Here is a 17,987-nt window from a genome sequence, read left to right on the forward strand (position 1 = left end):
TAACTGTTGGGGGGAAATGTCCTTGTTGGCACCTGAAGTCTCTCTAGCCTCTATTGCAGACTATGTATAGTCAGTGCATCTGTTTTTAAAAGGTGCAAAATAATGTCAGGTATCTAATGTTTCATAAACAGAAGTTCTCAGGTTGAATTGAATATGTTTAAAAAAAAAAAAAACACCACCCCACTTGAAACCCCCCCCCCCCCAAAAAAAATTGACATTCCAAAAACTGTTTGGTACTTAAAAAAAAAAAAAGAGAGAGAGAGAGGGTGTTTAGTCATGTTAACTTGGATGTGTGTGTGTGTGTGTGTGTGTGTGGTGTAAATAAGCAGTAACTTGTCTTCACTGACAACTTGCTGAACATTTTTAATTAAAGAAGTGGTACTTGCTGGATCAACACTGACATCTTCTCTCACCATTTTCCTCTCTTCAGTCTTTTCCATGCAACTCCTACTTTCTATTGTCCTGTGTTTTGTATCTTTGGCTTTAAGTTAGCGATGGTTGCATTTTGCTTTCTCTTTCTGTCTTGCCTTTAATCCTAATTTGCAAAATGGTTCATAATTTTTTTTTACCCACTCAATGTAAAACAAAACAAAAAGCATCAAATTTCTGTGCATAGCTTAGCTCTGGTGGGATCCTAAATGAGATTGGTTAGCAAGACATGTCTGCAGTAAGAATTTGGTGGTTTTTTTGTTTGTATAGAGGCAAGTCAGATGCCACAAGAAAAAATTTGGTGCCCTCAGAACCTTTGAGGTTCAGTGCATTTCTGTCCTGTTTGACTAGAGACAAACACCGTCTACTAGCAATTTCTAGAGGATATAATTACGTCACCAAGTGAAAGCAAAAGTGTCCAAATTAAGGGTTTACGCATTTAATAACTATTGCAGCTTAGTCTAGTAACAGAGAGAAGAGACTTGCCTAGCAAAGTTGGCCTTTGTGGAAAGCAGATAAAACTGTCATGGATCAGGTTTTTTAAATCTCAGCCTTCATTTTATGGGGTTTGTTGCATTTACTCAAATGTTTACCCAGCAAACCAGGTTACTTACCCTGGGAATTGGAGCACAAGACCTGATTGAGATACTGTATACCCAGACATTAGCAGATAGCAATAGTGAGCGGTTTGATGTTACTGGGCACAATTTATGGGGGACTTCTTTGCACAAGTGCTGCCGAAGTGAATAATTGCACATGGTTATAGGACCATTTCCATTCCCTTCATTCAGGGCCAATCCAGCCATGAAGTGGGCTGACTGCATATGCAGCTTGCATCAGCAGTGGTTAGCAAGGGGGTGAGGGGTCGGCAGATTCAGGGTGCCCTTCATCCTGAGTCTCACAGTACTTCCTTCCAGCCTGACATGAATGTGAGCTGCATTGATCTGCTTCCTCACCATGCTCTGTTGCACAGTTTTTGCAAACCAGGAAGTGCACAGAACTTCCAGTTTTATTTAAGCATTTCTTTCACAGAAATGAAAGAGCTCCTTCAGTCCCACAGTTCCTTAAATACAAGTGGAAATCTCACACTTGCTGGTTCATGTAAACCAGCTGGTTTGTGTGAATGAAGCATTGAACAGGGCTTCTTTTTTTTAGTGCATCATGGCAGAAGCAGCAGCCATTGACCCAGGGTGGCATAAGGCAGCAACCTCGGTTGTGCCGTGCCTGACTTCAGTGACTGGTTATGGCTGAGGAACTTTCCACTGAATTTGCACAGTATGATAACAGCAAATTGTGTTGGCACACAATGTGCTAGAAGTACTATAAACTGAAATCAGAAAAGCACAACTTTGTCTTTGCCCTCTTGGCTGTTGCTCTGTATTATATGGTTAGAGCAGTGTTTCTCAAATAAGTTCTGAGCATGCCCCCCTTTCCAAATTAGCAGTATCTTCTTTTCCTTCCCTCCCCCTGCCTCAAACGCAGCAACAGTAATTTGTTCCACAGATCAGCACATCTAGTCATGTGCAGCAGCAGGGTTTACAGATGCATAGACTGGGCTACTAAACCAAAATTGGCATTAGAAAAAGGAAGTGAGCAAAGCTGTCTCTGACCTCCTCTTAGCACTGTGCACAGAGAAACATTAAAAGGACAAAGCAGTCCCCAAATCGCATTGAGGTGATGAGGTGGCAAGGGGGCTCACCCAGAGCTGCACGTGCTTTAGATTCTATCCCTTCCTCTGGGTTCTTCTTGCATCCCCTCAAAGGGCCCTGACCTATCATTTAAAAAAATTTGGGGTTAGAAATTGGGGGTGTGTGCAAATGTTAACCCATGGAGGGGGATCACAATTGCTCTGACTGATCTTTCTGCATGGTCACATTGGATGAAATATCTGTGTAGGGACTTGGGTATGTAGACCCCAGCACACCTATGCTCTAGTCACTCAGTGTATACATTGCAGTGTACAGATTGTGTAATTTGTATGGTATGGATATAGGACCCTATACCAGTAGGGTTATCAACTTGTAGGTATCTGTCATGGGAAAAGGGTGCAGCTAGGTGATATAATCACAGTGTCCACATATACAGTGAATATCTGCACAGGACTTTCTGCTATAGAATTTCCTTTGTTAGGAAAAACTAATTTTGTTTCCAAGTGTTGGCAGGCATGATAAAAACATAAGTATTGAGGGTAACAAAAGGATGTGATGCTGATGTGTGGTCACAGTACTTATTAACATTTTCTGTCACTACTGGTGTATAGGGGGCTTAGATCAGACTTGGTAAGCTTCTAGGCACCTGATACTTGGACTTCTAGAGATTTAATGAGTGCCTAGGAAGCGACACTATTTCATCCCTGATCTAAGCACAACCTTGACATCCTCCACTAGCTTACACACATGCAGTCTTGCAACCTCTCACTGCCCATCTAGCCTGACCCATTGCTTAAGCATGTGACATATTTTATGCCCTCATTTCCTACAGGCATTCACTGCCAGATGTTGGCATCTCCAAGCTCTTTGAGAGAACCCTTGGCTTTTGAGTACTGCTTGCTGCTGCTTGCTCCTCTGAAGCTTTTGGCTAGTCTTGAGGCTACAGGACATATCCTCCACTCTTCCCCCTCCTTTGCTTGTTTCATTGCACTAACCTGGCCTGCCTTGTACCATCAGTTCTTCCTTCATCATTGCTGTTCCTGAACAGCAGAAAGAAGTGCCCTAAAGAAGTGTAAGGAAAGAAAAGCCCTTTTGCACTATTTTCCTTGATAAAAGTGCTATTCTCCAAACATTCTCTTCTAGGGTAGCAATTTTCAACCTTTTTATCTCACAGCACATTGACAAGGCACTAAAATTACCAAAGTACACCATCAGGTTTTGACAATTCACAAGGCACACCATGCTGCCAGTGGGGGGCTCACATCCTCCATTGGCCCTACTAATGACCTTTCCCCAAATTCCTGTGTCACACCTGTGGACCACTCATGACACACCAGTGTGCCACGGCACAGTGGTTGAAAATGGCTGTTCTAGGGTCTCGCATTGCAAAGACCAACTCTGGTTATCTGCTCAGTTTAGTAGTAGCAAATTTTACCAGCCCATTATTTACAGTTAACATCTACTAAATTTGAAATGCCATGTTTTTCTTCATGGTTTTCTACAATAATGAGAAATTTATTTGTATCCTGATATTATTGTATTCATTATTCATTAGTACACTTTAAAAAAAATTTATAGGGAAAGCATCCTGTTCAACTGATGCACTTTATAATGAGCAACACACTTTCTTTTTTATCTTTTCATCTGACATAGCATAGGCCAGGTCATTTTGACTGCTGTTTCAGTACAACATTCCTGTTGAATCTTCCTCACTTTCCAGGACCTCCTTCCTGCTGTCATCTCCCAAGTCTCAAAGCTCTTTCCCAAGTTTTGACACATAATAAAGGGAAAAGGCCCCCCAAACCCCCCCAAACCATACAACCTTAGCAAAGATCCTAAATTAGACTTGCACAAATCTTTGATTTGAAAGATTTGTTCCAATCAGATTTGGGTTTTTTCCTCACAGAAAGTCATTTGTTTCCCCAAATGACTAATTGTGGGTCCTGAGCTACTTTATCCAGTAAAATTATTTCACCCTCACTCAGTTTCAGTTTCTGTTCATTTTGCATAATCTGATCTTATTAATAAAACATTTTGCAGCCTTCTTTGATCTTGTCCTTTTGCCTGCTTGCAATTGTATCTTATTCTTAGGGTATCCATTTATAAAGGTTCTATCCAAAGTTATTCATGACTAAATTCCACTTATTTGAATGAGACAGTCATGACTAACTAAAGTTAGGATACAACTTAAAGAATCCTTGTGTGTGTGTCCTTGTGAGGGTAATTAGGACTATGTTTTTAACAATAGATGTGGCTTCCATTTATAAAAAGGAAACTGTTGGGAGGGCTACTATAAGACATCGTTGGATTTAGGAGCTCAAAGATCTTTATAGAAATCTATATTTATGTAAATATTCATCTGGCTAAAACCCACAAATTGATGGATACCTATTGCCAGAAATTCTTCCTTTATCCTTTTTAAAAATATGCTTTGTCATGGGTGAGTAGACTGCCCCATGGTTCATCTGTCCTACTTCCGCCACTGGAGATCTGCCACTGACAGAGGGTTCCTTAGCAAAGATGGTGGCAATATATGTACTAATCTCAATGTCTTCTTTATGTAGGCAAAATGTACCACCATATATAGGTATGTATAAGCATACCTATGAAAAGTTGCTCCTGATGCTGCATCTGTCTCACAGCCACTTTGGTGATATTTTCTGGGGCTGGGAGATCAAATGCAGGCAACGGTTCAAAAATAAGTGTCTGGTCCTCCATAACTGAGCCCCTGCACGTCTGGCACTGTGGAAGATATTTCCTTCCATGCCTTCATACTGAGGAATATCAGTATGATTTGATATTTTGTTGCTGGGGGGGGGGGGGGTAAGTAGGGAGATTAGTGAAAAAGTTCAGGTATGGGTCATATTGTGCCGGTGTATTGCAGTATGTCACTTTTTGGACCATGCGTGCAGCATATGTAGCACAAACCGTTCATAGTACTGTAACCAAGAAGATATCCGTCCATTGTGGGGCATAAATGTTGCCCTAACTAAATGACACTGTTGAGCCTTACAGGAAAACATTCTGAATTCAGATAAGCTACATCAGTTTGGAGGCAGGAAATCGTGTTGGATTTAATTATTCTGTCACTTCCATTCTTTATTGCTTCAGTAGAAACAACTATATTGTTTCCATAACCTCTGGTGTAATTTGCCGCTTGCAAATGGAGAAGAAAGGCACCAGAACTTTTCAGTGAAGCTACACTGAGCCACCCCAATGGTTGCCCTTCTTGTTGATATCCTGGGATGCCTTTGCCCTTCATCCTACTCCTTTCCCACAGGAAATGTAGGAAAAGCATTGTGTTGCATGAGTATAGCATGTTACACAAAGTAACCTAGGTTGGCTGAAAATCCCTATTATGCCCTACTAGCAAGTGGTTTGTATCACTTCAAAGGAAGGTGAGCGATGGGGCACATCAGCTTTCTGAAGTTTGTTGCACCTTTGCAATGTGGGTTTAGTCTGTTTGGCACACAATTCCTTGAACAGGAGCCTTCAGGCTTCATTTGCAAAATTAATCCTGAAGAGGGACAATTAACGAAACATTTTTGTTTGCCTTTAAGGTTTTTTGTTTTGTTCTTTGCAACATGATCTAAGCTGTGTCCGTACTTGCACTGGATTGGGAAGACAGCATACAAAGTCAGGGACAGCAAGTGGATAATGGTTCTTCCACATTTAAATGTGTCTCCCTAAAATGTTTCCTTTACAATTTGCCAAATGATCTGTGCCTTTCGACAGTTTAAAAAGAGAAAGAGATAAATCCTAAACATATCTAGGTGCTTTGTAGCTGGAGCGTGGCTTTGCTTTGACTCCAGTACACTACATGTTCAAACTTGGATAGAAACAGAGAAAGTAATCCATTAAGCAAAGTCTCCCAAGCAAGGCCAGTTGAAATAAATGGTACTGTACCTCCAGCAATCACTTCCATTTTGTTTCAGCAGTGCTTTTTTCTGGGATGTACCAAGTAGGTTGTACACATCATCTTTCCTACGCTTGGTAGAGAAGGAAGGACACAATTTGTGTGCATGTGGCCCAGTGTGATTTTCCATTTTAATTGGAAAAATAAACTTTTAATCACTCAAGCAAAAATAGATTTACATTTGTAAAGTCTGAATAATAATGAAATGTTTTGACTTGTTTGAGGACCAACCATTTTCTAAGAATTGTAGTTAGAACTTCTGAAGTGAAAAAGAGTACTGTATACCTTTTGAGAGAGGTTTTGTTATACCTAAGAACACTTGTTCAGTTACAAGTGTGCGGTGGATAGAGTAGAAAAGATTGCTTGTTCCTGACTGTAAACAGGCATATTGCCTAAGGCTATTGAGCCCTATGTCTCTTACTAAGGAAAAAGTCAGAGATTTGCTTCAAATCTTGCTTGGGCTTCCTGTTGGAAACAGGGACGAGACACCCCAGCCCGTTTCAATTAATGTATTTTGCGTGAAATTCAAGTGAAAGAAATGGTTGGATAGCAGCAGTTAGGTTGATACATGCTGAAATTGTATCTTGCATCCTGTACTCTCTTTCATCAAACTGTCTATGAAGAGAATAGGGCTAAATTAACTAGATTGTTCAGTTTTCTCCTTACTGTATTTTGGTGCAAAGGTCTTGTCCTCCATACAGAAGTGTGCATATATATGGCATTAAATGCACATTTCATGCTCTATAGAGTATGAGTTTCACTACTTTCAAGTTTCATGAATTAGGATGTGATGATTAACAAATATTTAATATTGAAAGCCCAGAAAATCTCTTGAAATGAATAATTTATTTAAGTACATATAAGAACATATGCAGCTGCCTTATACCAAGTCAGAGCAATTGTCCACTTAATGACTGTCTGCTCAGTCTGGCAGCTAGCACTCTAGGGTTTCTCCCAACTCTGCTACTTGACAACTTTAAACTAGATGTGCCTGCAGTTGAACTAGGGAGCTTCTGCATGCCAAGCATGTGCTCTACCATGGAGCTATGGCCCTTCTCTCCCTCCCCAACTGTCTTTTAGTTGCATATTTTAACCCTTCTTGGTAGCTGAGAAAGGGTTATTGAGAGCATTCTGAAACTACCTAGGCAATTCTGCAATTGCCAAGCAGCAATATCTGTTGCTCCATTCAGTTGAGTGCTGTTCTTGAAATTGCATCACTTACTACAGTTGAGCTGTCGTAAGTTAGAACTATTTTGCTTTCTCCTTGCTGAACTAGGAAAATGCAACACGGGTGACTGTACTATTTTGGATTTGCAAAGTTGGCTGGTTTGTTTTGATATGTTCTGTCTTGCGTTACTTTGTACTCAGCCTGGTTCTGTCCTTCCACTTTGTTTTGTGGTGTTTGGAGAGTCCACTGGTATCGGGACCTTCAGGGTAGAGGAAATCGCTCAGTGGGCATGCATTGAAGCAAAAGGGAAAAAAATGGACCAACGGGGGAGGGTGGGAGGAAACTGAGAAGTACGTTTTGGGTTGAGTGGGCAGGGCTGAATTTAAAGAGTTTTTGACTTAAGTGGAAAAAAAAACCTAAGTGCAATAAATGTACTTTGAAATTTAAAGCTGTGAATAAGAGAAATACACCTTATTCCTTCCAGATCCTCCTTCTCTTGTCTCCCCCCCCCCCACCTTCCTTTCTGTGACTAAAACCTAGCAGTGACCAGGTTGTGTATAATTTTATATTTAGCACTCCTCCACCCCTTTAGGGGCAAGTTCACACGTTTGATTTGTCACCAGATGTGAAACTTGCCATGACCCCTGCTTGCTTCCCTATTGTACTGTAGGACCCTGCCTCATTAAAACAATGATCTGTTGTAACTGACCAATGATCACTACTTCCCCTATTTCATGTTCCTGAAATAGTAACTTCTCTTTTGACTAATGTTGACCATGATTAAGGTGTCTGGATTGTTGTGAACATGTCAGGAGGCCCAACAAAATGGGACTAATGCAGCTGCCTGACCCGAGACCATGGATTGTGATGTGACAGAATGGAGTGCTAATTTAAAGTCGGGCACTACTTGCCCAACCATTGGACTGCAATAGCCCTTGTAGCCTGAGTAGGAAGTTTGTTTATAGAACCAGCACCTCTTCTGGCTTGTAGGGACCAGTGATGGGCAAAAGCATCTGGCAACAGCAGTCAGCTTCCTGGTTAAGTTTTCTGTTATGGCTGAAATGCACACAAAAGCTTGTCTTTTTTTCTCATTACTTCATTTTCTTTCAAATGGTTTAATCTTGTGTGCCAGTTTCCTTTCTCAAACATGCTACTTCCACTAGCAAGGCAAGATGTACTGGTTTGGTCATACCTTCACTAGGGATCCATTCCAAAGTTTTGCTGTCCTGTAACACTGATCGTTACCAGGTCCCATCTGCATCTGTTCATCACTTTAGGGATTTGGCTGCAGCTGCTAACTATGGTCTCTTTGACCATCTTTCACTGCTGCAGTAAGCAGGACTCTAGCTATGCCCTGCAAGACAGCTGGTGGAAAGGTAGAAGATACCACTGAGGGAGATGTCACTGATGTAAACTCCCTTTCCCTAAGCTGAGTCTTTGGACAGAAGCTTTTTAGTCTTAAGCCCTGAACTGATTGCAAAAGTTAGCCAATAAAACAGCTTCATGGGGGAAAATGGATTCTCCAGAAAGTTGCTGACACAGGAGTCTGTGTAGATTTTTAAACGTTAGTGCAGTGTAGTGTATTACCCAACCCAGCCTTCCTTGAAGCTGTATTTACAAGGTATTGAATCTCCACAAGTCTGCAATTTTAAAGATCTGTTCTCTTTTCAGAAGATGGTTGATATCCATAGATACTTTTTAAAAAGACAATGGAGTAACTGTTTGAGGCCTGTATTTTTAATTCACAAGGAAATGTTTATTTTCAGCTTTCTGTTATGAATCACTGCAGCTCCTCTTTCCCTGCCTCCAAATCTTTCCCTCTCCTGTTTACAGTAAATGCTTATACAGATTAATTTCAGTTGTGTTCTTCCCCTCTGTTAAACACCTTTACCTAAACTTCCTTCATTTGTACTTTTGAGCTTTTTCCTCATGTAAATTTGTACAGTGGGAAATATTGTCCAGTTTGATTTAGAGAGCATGGAGACATAAAATTAAAGTTTGATAGCTGAAAATTCAGACCGAAGAACTATTTGTGTAAAGTTATTTAAAAGAATTCTGTATTATATAAAAGGTAAAGTTCTATGTATTTGATGTGAATACTGCTATAATAAAGATTGACTGCATGAAAACTGTCTCACTCTGCCTTAAATGACTTTTACTGGTTGGATTATGAATATAAGAGGTAAATAGATCAGAACTGCTTCCTTCTAGAGCAGGGGTCCCCTAAACTTTTCAGCACAAGGGCTGCATCATATATCTGACACAGTGTGAAGTGCTGAAAAATAAATTTTAATAACTAGATATGGAAGAGGAACAGATTTTGAAAAAGGATTGGGGGAACAGAACAAAACAGATTTGAACAAGAAGAGTGGGGAATGGACTTTGAAAAGGAAAATTTTGGGAGAATGGATTTTTGAAAAGAATATGGTAGAAAATTCATATTTTTGGAAAAAATATGAAGGTGAAATTGGGGAGAGAATTAATGTGTTGGAGGGATAAAGAGTTGGGAGAAATAATTTGTAAAAGGCATGCTTTTAGTAAGTGTTGGATAGATGGAACTGATTGACCAGCAGTATGATCAGGGTATTGAATGTACCTGGAACTCCCCTCAGATTTCCAGAGGGTGTGCTATAATTTGGGGAGTTCAGAATCAGCCAGGAGTTACTCTTGCTGTTTGCCTGCCTCTCTCTCTCCACACCCACACACCACAGAGAGCTCTTTCCAAGGGAAATCCCACAGGCACAGAGCTTTCTGGGATGATTTTTAGGGAAGCCTCTAGTGGAAGCATCTCTTAGTGCAAGGCTCTGTGTACCCAAGTCTGGCAACAGGTTGCTGTGGACCAGAACATGGGCTGGCTAAAATCCACTGGAGGGCCAGGTTTCAACCTTGGCCTGGAGTTTGGAGGCCCCTTTTCTAGAGGAAGAGAAATTATACCCTTTTATAAATCCTTACATAAGTGTGTAGTAAAATAGCTACACTTCAATCTTCCCTTACCTAAACTACCAAAGCCAAATTAAATGCTATTTGAACCACTGAATTCTCAGCAAGGATAGTTTCTACTTTTCTGCAAGAGTATTACTTGAGCTTTAACTGCCTAGAACATTAATTCTGACCTATCTCCCTCATCCCAACTCAGAGTATTGTCTTCATACCATTCATAGATGTTAATTTAGGATTTTCTGAGTGAGAGACCGGCAAGGACCTAGCAGAACATATATTAATCTTCAGACACATTAAATCGACCACCTGAAGGTGGTTCATTCTGTATGAAAACATTCAGAAACTCCTGAGGCAGACTTGATCTGATAGATAACTTTATTTACAATTTGAATTCAAAGTCTAGATTAAAGTAACGTATCCATTTCTGTAGATAACCTGCAAGCAATAAAGACAGAGGGTTACTTTGGCCAATTTGTTTCTAAGTAACCAGACTAGAACCAAAAAAGGAAGGGGATGGGGGGGCACAAAAACATGTATATCCTGCTACCATAAGTCTCAAATGATTTATCAGAACAGGAATTCACAACAGGGTGGTAGAACAAGCATCTCTGAAGTTTTTCTACATCTCACACGACTTGCAATAAATGCAGTTACAAAAAGACTTGGAAGCTCCATTCCAAAAGGCATTTCCAAATTAATTGTTTATGCTGCCAGTTTCATAGGCAAAGATACAGGACCCCACCACCTAAGTTGCTGACAATTAGGAAGAATGAAAGTTGGCATATAGTTAGACAAATCTAAAACTTATGGTTGAACTAAAGAATTGGTGGCAATATTTCAGTTACTACAGTGTCTCATTAAGGAGATCCCAGTTTATCTGAACTAGTACAGAATTTCATGTAATGATACCATATAATTGGTCTTTAAAGCCTACCTAGGAACAGACTCGCCAGCTCTACTCATCATCAGGAGGAATTCCCAACTCTTCATCTGTCCACTTAGAAGGATCTGGATAAGGAAAGTGACCCTGTGGGCAGAGGGGGAAGTTAAATGTTTAAGTTAGAGAAGCAATTTAGAAATGCAGTCGGTGCAAAGGCTGCCAAGTTATGAGTTCCACCACAAACCATCTCACCAACAGAGTACCGCTACTACCCAGAGAACTTTCAGCACAGTCAGACAACTGTATGTGTAACAGGGCACAGGCTCTTTCCAGCTCAATTAAGAGCATCAGAAGTGGTTTATCAAAAACAATTCACTGAGTACTGACTGAGAAACATTCAACATGCCACCTTGACACTAGCATTTTCAGTATTTTTCCTTTTACTCTGAATGCAGGCATTAGTTGCAGAGATGCTTACAATGAATCTAACAGCAGCACTCAAGGCAGTTTTGTGTTCCAAAGGCATGTACATGTTTACTGCCATAATTGATACGGTATGAGCTTTATAAATGGTGCTGTAGAATCTTCATCTCAACAGTCAATACACCAAGAAGTGTTCTGCCTACTTAGCTAGAAACTGAAGAGGTCTCACAGTAACTGTCGAAGCCTGATGGCCCTGCTCAGCTGCCTCTTCCACCTACTAGGTGGCAAACTTTCAGTTCTGAAGTCATTCCTAACTATAAAACTGAGACAGCAACCTAGACTGGAGCTTACATGTTAGGATCTTAAAGAGCAATTAAAACAGTGGCTCATTTATGGTTTAAAAGCTGAAGTCAACTGAGAATACAAATCAAGACAACCAAGTTGATCAAGGGGTTGGAACACCTTCCTATAAGAGAATGGTGGAATGGTATTTGAGGCAGGGGGAGGGAGAAGAAGTAACTGAAAGACAGAACACAAGTTATAAAGTTACAAATACAGGTCCAGCCTTGTTATACATGGATTTTTTATATATGGATTTGACTCAACAGGAATGGCCACTGCAAATGAGAAGGCATGTGCTGATCCCTGGAGAAAGGGAAAAATGCATCCCTTTAAAATCAGTTTAAAAAACTGAACAGTCCTTTAACAATAGCCTCCTTAATGAAAGAGGGGGGGCAGCTGGCTGACAACCCATCAATCCTTCTCTCTCCAGGCAACCCCTCCCATCCCCCTGACCAGTGAAAGAAAGGTGATCACTTTGCATTGGTGAAGGGAGGGGCTGAGTGAAGCGCCTTTGTAAACACCTGGAAGAGGACTGATTGATGGACTGTCTTCTTAATGCCTCTTCTTATATCACAAAGGTCAGCAAGGCTGTTTTTAAATCACCAGAGCAAGGGAACCTTGTCGGCTTGCTCTGAATGGGGTTGCACTCCCTCTGAAGGAGCAGGTCTGCAGCTCGGGGATCAACCTGGACTCGCAGCTGCTCCTGGATTTCCAGGTGACGGCTGTGGCTAGGGGGGCCTTTGCTCAGCTTCGGCTGGTGCACCAGCTGCGGCCGTACTTGGATCGTGCAGACCTGGCCACGGTGATCCATGCTACGGTGACATCGAGGTTAGATTATTATAACGCACTTTATGTGGGGCTGCCCCTGAAGACGGTTCGGAAACTGCAATTAGTGCAGAATGCGGCAGCCTGTGTGGTCACTGGAGCTAGGCGGTTTGACTCTGTCAGTCCGCTTCTCCAGGGACTAAATTGGCTGCCCATTCGTTTCCAGGCCCAATTCAAGGTGCTGGTTTTGACCTTTAAAACCCTATACTGCTCTGGGTCAGGGTATCTTAGAAATCGCCTACTCCCATACAATCCAGCTCATCCTCTCAGGTCATCAGAGAAGGCCTTTTTACAAGTGCCACCGCCTAAGGAGGTACGTGGGGTGGCGGCAAGAAATAGGGCCTTCTCAGTAGTGGCACCAACATTATAGAACTCCCCCTTGACTTGAGAATGGCTCCCTCTCTTGAGACTTTTCGGCGAGGCCTGAAGACCTTGCTGTTTAAACAAGCCTTCTGACTTCATGGCCTTTTCAACAACTTTTATACATCTTTTAGTTGCTTTTTTACAGGCCTGATCCATCCATGAACTGCTGTTTTATGCTCTTTTTTTATTCTGACTTTTTATCTGACTACTGTTTTTATGTGTTTTTAATATGTTTTTATCTGTTTGTTAAATTATGTTTTAATTTGTTTAATATGTTGTAAGCCGCCCTGGGTCCCTTTCGGGAGAAGGGCGGGATAGAAATAAAGTTTATTATGTATTATTATTATTATTATTATTTTTAAATAGATTTGCTTTAGTTCGTGTTTTTTTGCCATCTACATGAGTTCTTGGAAAGGAACCCAAGCAAATAATGAGGCTCAACCTGTAGTGTGGAAGAGGTGAAGTTTCTCCCTCCCATAATACAATGCCACCCAATAAAACTGAATGGGTGTAGAGCCACATCAGTAAGAACTTACAGAAACTGCTTCCAAAGGATGATGGCTTAAAAAGGGGATTAGAGAAACTCATGTTGATGGTTTCTCCAGATACCAGCCACAGTAGCTAAAAGGAACTTCACTTCACTTTTCAGAAGACATATGGCACTGACTACCAGTTGTTGTGAAAAGAGCTATTGCCTTCACACCTTGATTGTGGACTTTCCAGATGCTAGACTAGGTAGCTCCTAGCTCTAGTCATGCTCTATAACAGTGCTTCCCAATCTCCTACAAGGGAGCTGGAAGCATTGTAAGTGCCTGCAGGGGAGGCAGAGGGGGGAAGCCAGAAACACGATCCCCAGGATCACACTGCTGGGGGGGGGGGTTAACCCTACTTCCAGGGGCATCTTAAAGGGGCAAGGATAAGTGCTTCCCTGGCTGGTGGGTTGCAGTCCACTAGTTTGAGAACCACTGCTCTAGAATCATATGTTCTGGCAGGCTCTGCTTATACCAGCAGTCTCCAAACTGGCCCCCATCCCGAGCAGCACTTAATGTTCCACTGCTCTGCCACTTCTTTCTTCACCCATGTGGGCACAGGAAAACTCTGGGCAGTCGCGTCTATAGCCCAGACATCCTGGTGCAAAGCCTGCTAGGACATGGCCATACACATGACTGCCTAGAATGTCCCTATGCCTACATAGGTGAAGAACGAAGTGATACTGTTTCACTGCTCTGAGGGCTGCTTATGGAGGGGAGGGATTTCGGCAAACACGAGATCCAGCCCGCAGGCCAGGGTCTGGTGAGCCCTGGCTTACAGAGAGAAGAATCTGCCAGAACAAACAGTTTTACTCGCTGAAAGATGACCAGGGTGCCAAGGAGAAGACACCTACAATCTGCGAGTTCAAGTACACAGAATACTGAACCAAGTTCAACATTCAGTGACTTGCCTCCACTGATACGAGTGTTTCTAGTGGCAAAGATGGGCAAGGAGACTGAACCAGCACTTTCTTATGAAGTTAAACAGAAATACTCACACTTAAGCATGACACTTGAATATGCAGCACAACAGCTTCAGAACTCTAAAAAGCTTATACAAATAATTTAAGGCAGCCGTTCCCAAAGTCCAACTTGGACACTGGAACTGTTGTTGGTACTTCCAGGGGTGGGGCTGGAGCAGGGGGTGGCCCTGGCAGCCCTCAGTGATTGCTGTGCTCTAGAGACCCTTGGAGATCCCCATGTAGCTGGAGTGTCCTGCAGCCTCCCAGGGGGTCCTGGAGGCTTGCAGCAGCCTCCACAACCCTCCACTTGGCTGCAATTAGCTCTGTTCCAATCTTGGAGCTCATTTCTATATTGCATGAAGTGACCTCCGAGATCTGAACGGAGCTCTTTGCAGCTGCACAGAAGGTCATGGAGTCTCTAGAACCCACCAGGAGGCTGCAGGACACCCCCAGGTACATGGGGGTGTCCAAGGGTCCTCACCGCGCCACAATTGCTGCAGCACTATCAGGGACCTGTTCCTGGCTCACTCCCTTAAGGGGGAATGGTCCAGGTTTTGTTCCCAATGGTGGGTCGTGACCCACACTTTGGGAACCACTGATTTAAGGCACTTTCTGTAAACTCAGCTGCTGGTTAACAGGACAAGGTAGGATGCATTGTGTGCAAAGTCTTAAGCAACCCACATTTTTATATTTCTCACCCATTCTGCAAGCCAAGAAACTATTCTAGCAGTACTGCTTTATGGTCTTTTCCAGCCCATTTGAGCACTCACCAGCACAGCATCAGGATCATGCCAGAAGTTCCACAGGATCCAGAACCACATGAAACCACTAAGCACTTCACCTGTTATCACCTGGGACCGTGTCAGCTCTGGAAATTGGCGGTAACGAGGCTCAGCATGTGCTGCACTGTAAGACAACACACATGAACATAGAAGTTTATGAATAGGGCAGCACATGGTGCAATTCTGTGGGGTGACAGGAAAACTACAGGATGTGGTGGTGGAAACAGTTTCCTAGAAATCTCTGAAGCTTTAAAAAGCAGTGGTTTGGATGCTTTCAGGTGGACACTTTCAGGCTGCATTCAGGCAGGTATCTGCAGGAGGGCAATTTCTACTGAAGCCTCAAGAACTAGGATGGTGTGAAAAAGATCTCCAATAACAGAACAAAACATTTCAGTGCTTTTCCCTCCCTAAGCTTAGCTAAAGCAAGTCTTGTACAAAATGGTGCTAGCCACATATTTACATTAAGATCCCTGAAAGGGGAGGGGGCAGGCAGAGCTGCTATCATGCATACAGCAGGCCTAGAATGCATCCAACACAACCTCTATAAAACAGGCAGAAATGCAAGGTGAAAAGCTTTTAGTATACGTTTGCAGACAGCAAAACAGTCACCTACTGAATTTCTACCCATCATGCCCACCCAGTTTCAATGAATGATACCAAGTTATATTGTCATGAGAAAGATTTCTTACTTCCCAGCCCCCTTACTATAATAGGTTCATGTGCATTCGACTTCCCTTGCAGGTAAGGTGCAGACCAGTTTGATTGCACTTTTCTGCATTCCTCCCTCCTCTTACCTTTTGGGGAGGCCATCCATCCATCCACTGCTGCCCCCTTGCTCTCCAATGGCCAGCCAAAACAGGCTGTGTGGAGAACAAAGGAAGAGACAGCAGCTGAGGACCTGAAAGAGAAAGCAGGAGTGCGGAGGTCCCCCACCTGCCCTTCTTGTTGGGTGGACAAGGAGAAGAACCAAGAAATCTTGTTCCAATTGCTCATGGGAGTGAATATTGGCCTGCTACTGCTTTTTCCCCCCACAATTCCACTACTGCAATTGACAACAGCAATGCTGGAAAAAGAGGCAGGGTAACGCTGCCCCAATTGTTTTCTTACTCTTCTCTTCAGTCTTTAGCTGGCACTTAGGCAACAGGTTGTCCTCTCAGTCAATATGCTGCTGTAGGTGACGCTGGGATCCATGTGTCTACTGCAGTGTGGGAGCAGTAGGTGAGGCAGAACGCCCTCATTGTACATAGAAAAACACCACAGCTGCCCTGCCTGCTTATTCCCAAGGAGAATCTCCTTACTCCCACTTTCTTGGGTACAAGGAGAGCATCCTGAGGTGTAAACAGGCAGGGTGGCTGTGGTGCTTTTCCACAGACTGTGATGGGACAGTTCTGCCTCACCCACAATTCCCACACCACGCATCCTTGGTGTCATTCATGACACGCTTCCACTCCTAGTGATATTTTTTGCCTTGTCGATGGTCAATCGCTGGTTCCTTAAGTCTTCCTCAATGTGTACGAGCCACGTTTTCTTTGGTGCTGCCCTCTGAACCCTCCAGTAGGGAAGTCGCTCTCGCCAAAGGAGCTTGTGAGGAGCAGCCAGCTGGCATTCATTCTGCAGACTTGGCCCAACCACTGCAGCCTGCATCTTTGGATTTGTTCTTTGGCTGATGGGTGGGCTACTTTGAGATACAGGAAGCTGGACCACACAGGCCTATGGCTTGATCCAGCAGGGCTCCTTCTTATGATGATTGCACCTTGCCCAAGTTGTCTTGTTAAGATGGCAATCACGAAGAGACACACCTGGCAAGTGGAGAGAAGCTAAGAATGCTGACTGAAGCGGCTGGACCAGCAGCGGGCCAATGCCCAGCCCATCGCTCTCCCAATCCACAGTTCACACAGCAGCCGCTGCAGCCAGCCTTTCGGCGGGGCTAGCTCTTGCTCTCAAGTTACCTGTGCACCAGCTTACATGAACAACCAACGTCAGTGAGGGGAGAGAAGACTTATGTTCAAATCCTTCCCCACCATAAACTTGCAGGGGGACTTCTCAGGGCTGCTGCTGTCATCATCATGAGCCCCCCTCCAAAGGAGCACACAGAGCATAAGAACCTAAGAAGAGCCCCCCCCCCCCATTGCTGGATCAAGCCAAAGGCCCATCTAGTCCAGCTTCCCATGTCTCAGTGGCCCACCAGGTGCCCCAAAGAGCACACAAGGAACAGGAGACTTTCCCTCCATAAATCTGTCCAGTCCCTTTTAAAGGCACCCAGTCCAGGCGCCATCACCGAATCCTGTGGCAGGGAGTTCCACAGACTAAAGCCAGGAGGCTGCACCTGCCCAGCCTCCTGTGATGCCCACCTCCTGTGATGGACTCTCCCTCCAGAAAACTGCCCAGTCCCCTTTTAAAGAGACCCAGTCCAGGTGCCATCACATCCTGTAGCAAGGAGTTCCACGGGTTAACCACACGCTGGGCAAAGAGCAGCTCTCTTCCGAGCGTTCCAAGACCCCTCACCTACTTTGCATGATTGGCTCCGCCCAGTCACGTGACACCGCGCACGCGCGCGCCCCCTTACCGCCGGGGTGCTGTGGCCACTCCCGGCCTGCTCCCGCCTCGGAGGACCCGGCTGGCCAGGCGCAGCCCGCCGGCCGCTCGGCACAGGGGCCCAACCATCTTGGCAGCCAGCGGCGCCCTTCACTCCGACGCCCCACCTCCCTCTGCCCCTCACAATGTCACTCTCTGCTATTGGCTAGGAGCGGGAGGAGGCAGTGCCTCCCAATGACACGC

General features: G+C 43.7%; 1 protein-coding gene across 1 annotated transcript; it reads right to left on the bottom strand.

Moving 5' to 3' along the window:
- Positions 1-10,459: 10,459 nt before the first annotated feature.
- NDUFB2 (NADH:ubiquinone oxidoreductase subunit B2) lies at positions 10,460-17,939 on the bottom strand. The gene is made up of 4 exons (XM_066633825.1): positions 17,776-17,939; positions 15,198-15,333; positions 11,037-11,129; positions 10,460-10,537 (listed from the first exon to the last, which is right to left on the bottom strand). The coding sequence occupies exons 1-3, from the start codon at positions 17,871-17,873 to the stop codon at positions 11,058-11,060; spliced, it is 306 nt and encodes a 101-aa protein (XP_066489922.1). The 5' UTR covers positions 17,874-17,939; the 3' UTR covers positions 10,460-10,537; positions 11,037-11,057.
- Between the last annotated feature and the right edge of the window lie 48 nt (positions 17,940-17,987).

Source organism: Tiliqua scincoides, chromosome 7 (genome assembly GCF_035046505.1).
Source record: "Tiliqua scincoides isolate rTilSci1 chromosome 7, rTilSci1.hap2, whole genome shotgun sequence".
NCBI lineage: Eukaryota > Metazoa > Chordata > Lepidosauria > Squamata > Scincidae > Tiliqua > Tiliqua scincoides.

Bases quoted from the DNA above. Each gene is read 5' to 3' on its own strand.
- NDUFB2 (XM_066633825.1), bottom strand. From the start codon at position 17,873: ATGGTTGGGCCCCTGTGCCGAGCGGCCGGCGGGCTGCGCCTGGCCAGC. The intron at 15,334-17,775 runs GTAAGGGGGCGC...GTTGTCTTACAG, and splicing joins GTGGCCACAGCACCCCGGCG to TGCAGCACATGCTGAGCCTC. The intron at 11,130-15,197 runs GTGAGTGCTCAA...CTCTGCCCACAG, and splicing joins ATGATCCTGATGCTGTGCTG to GGTCACTTTCCTTATCCAGA.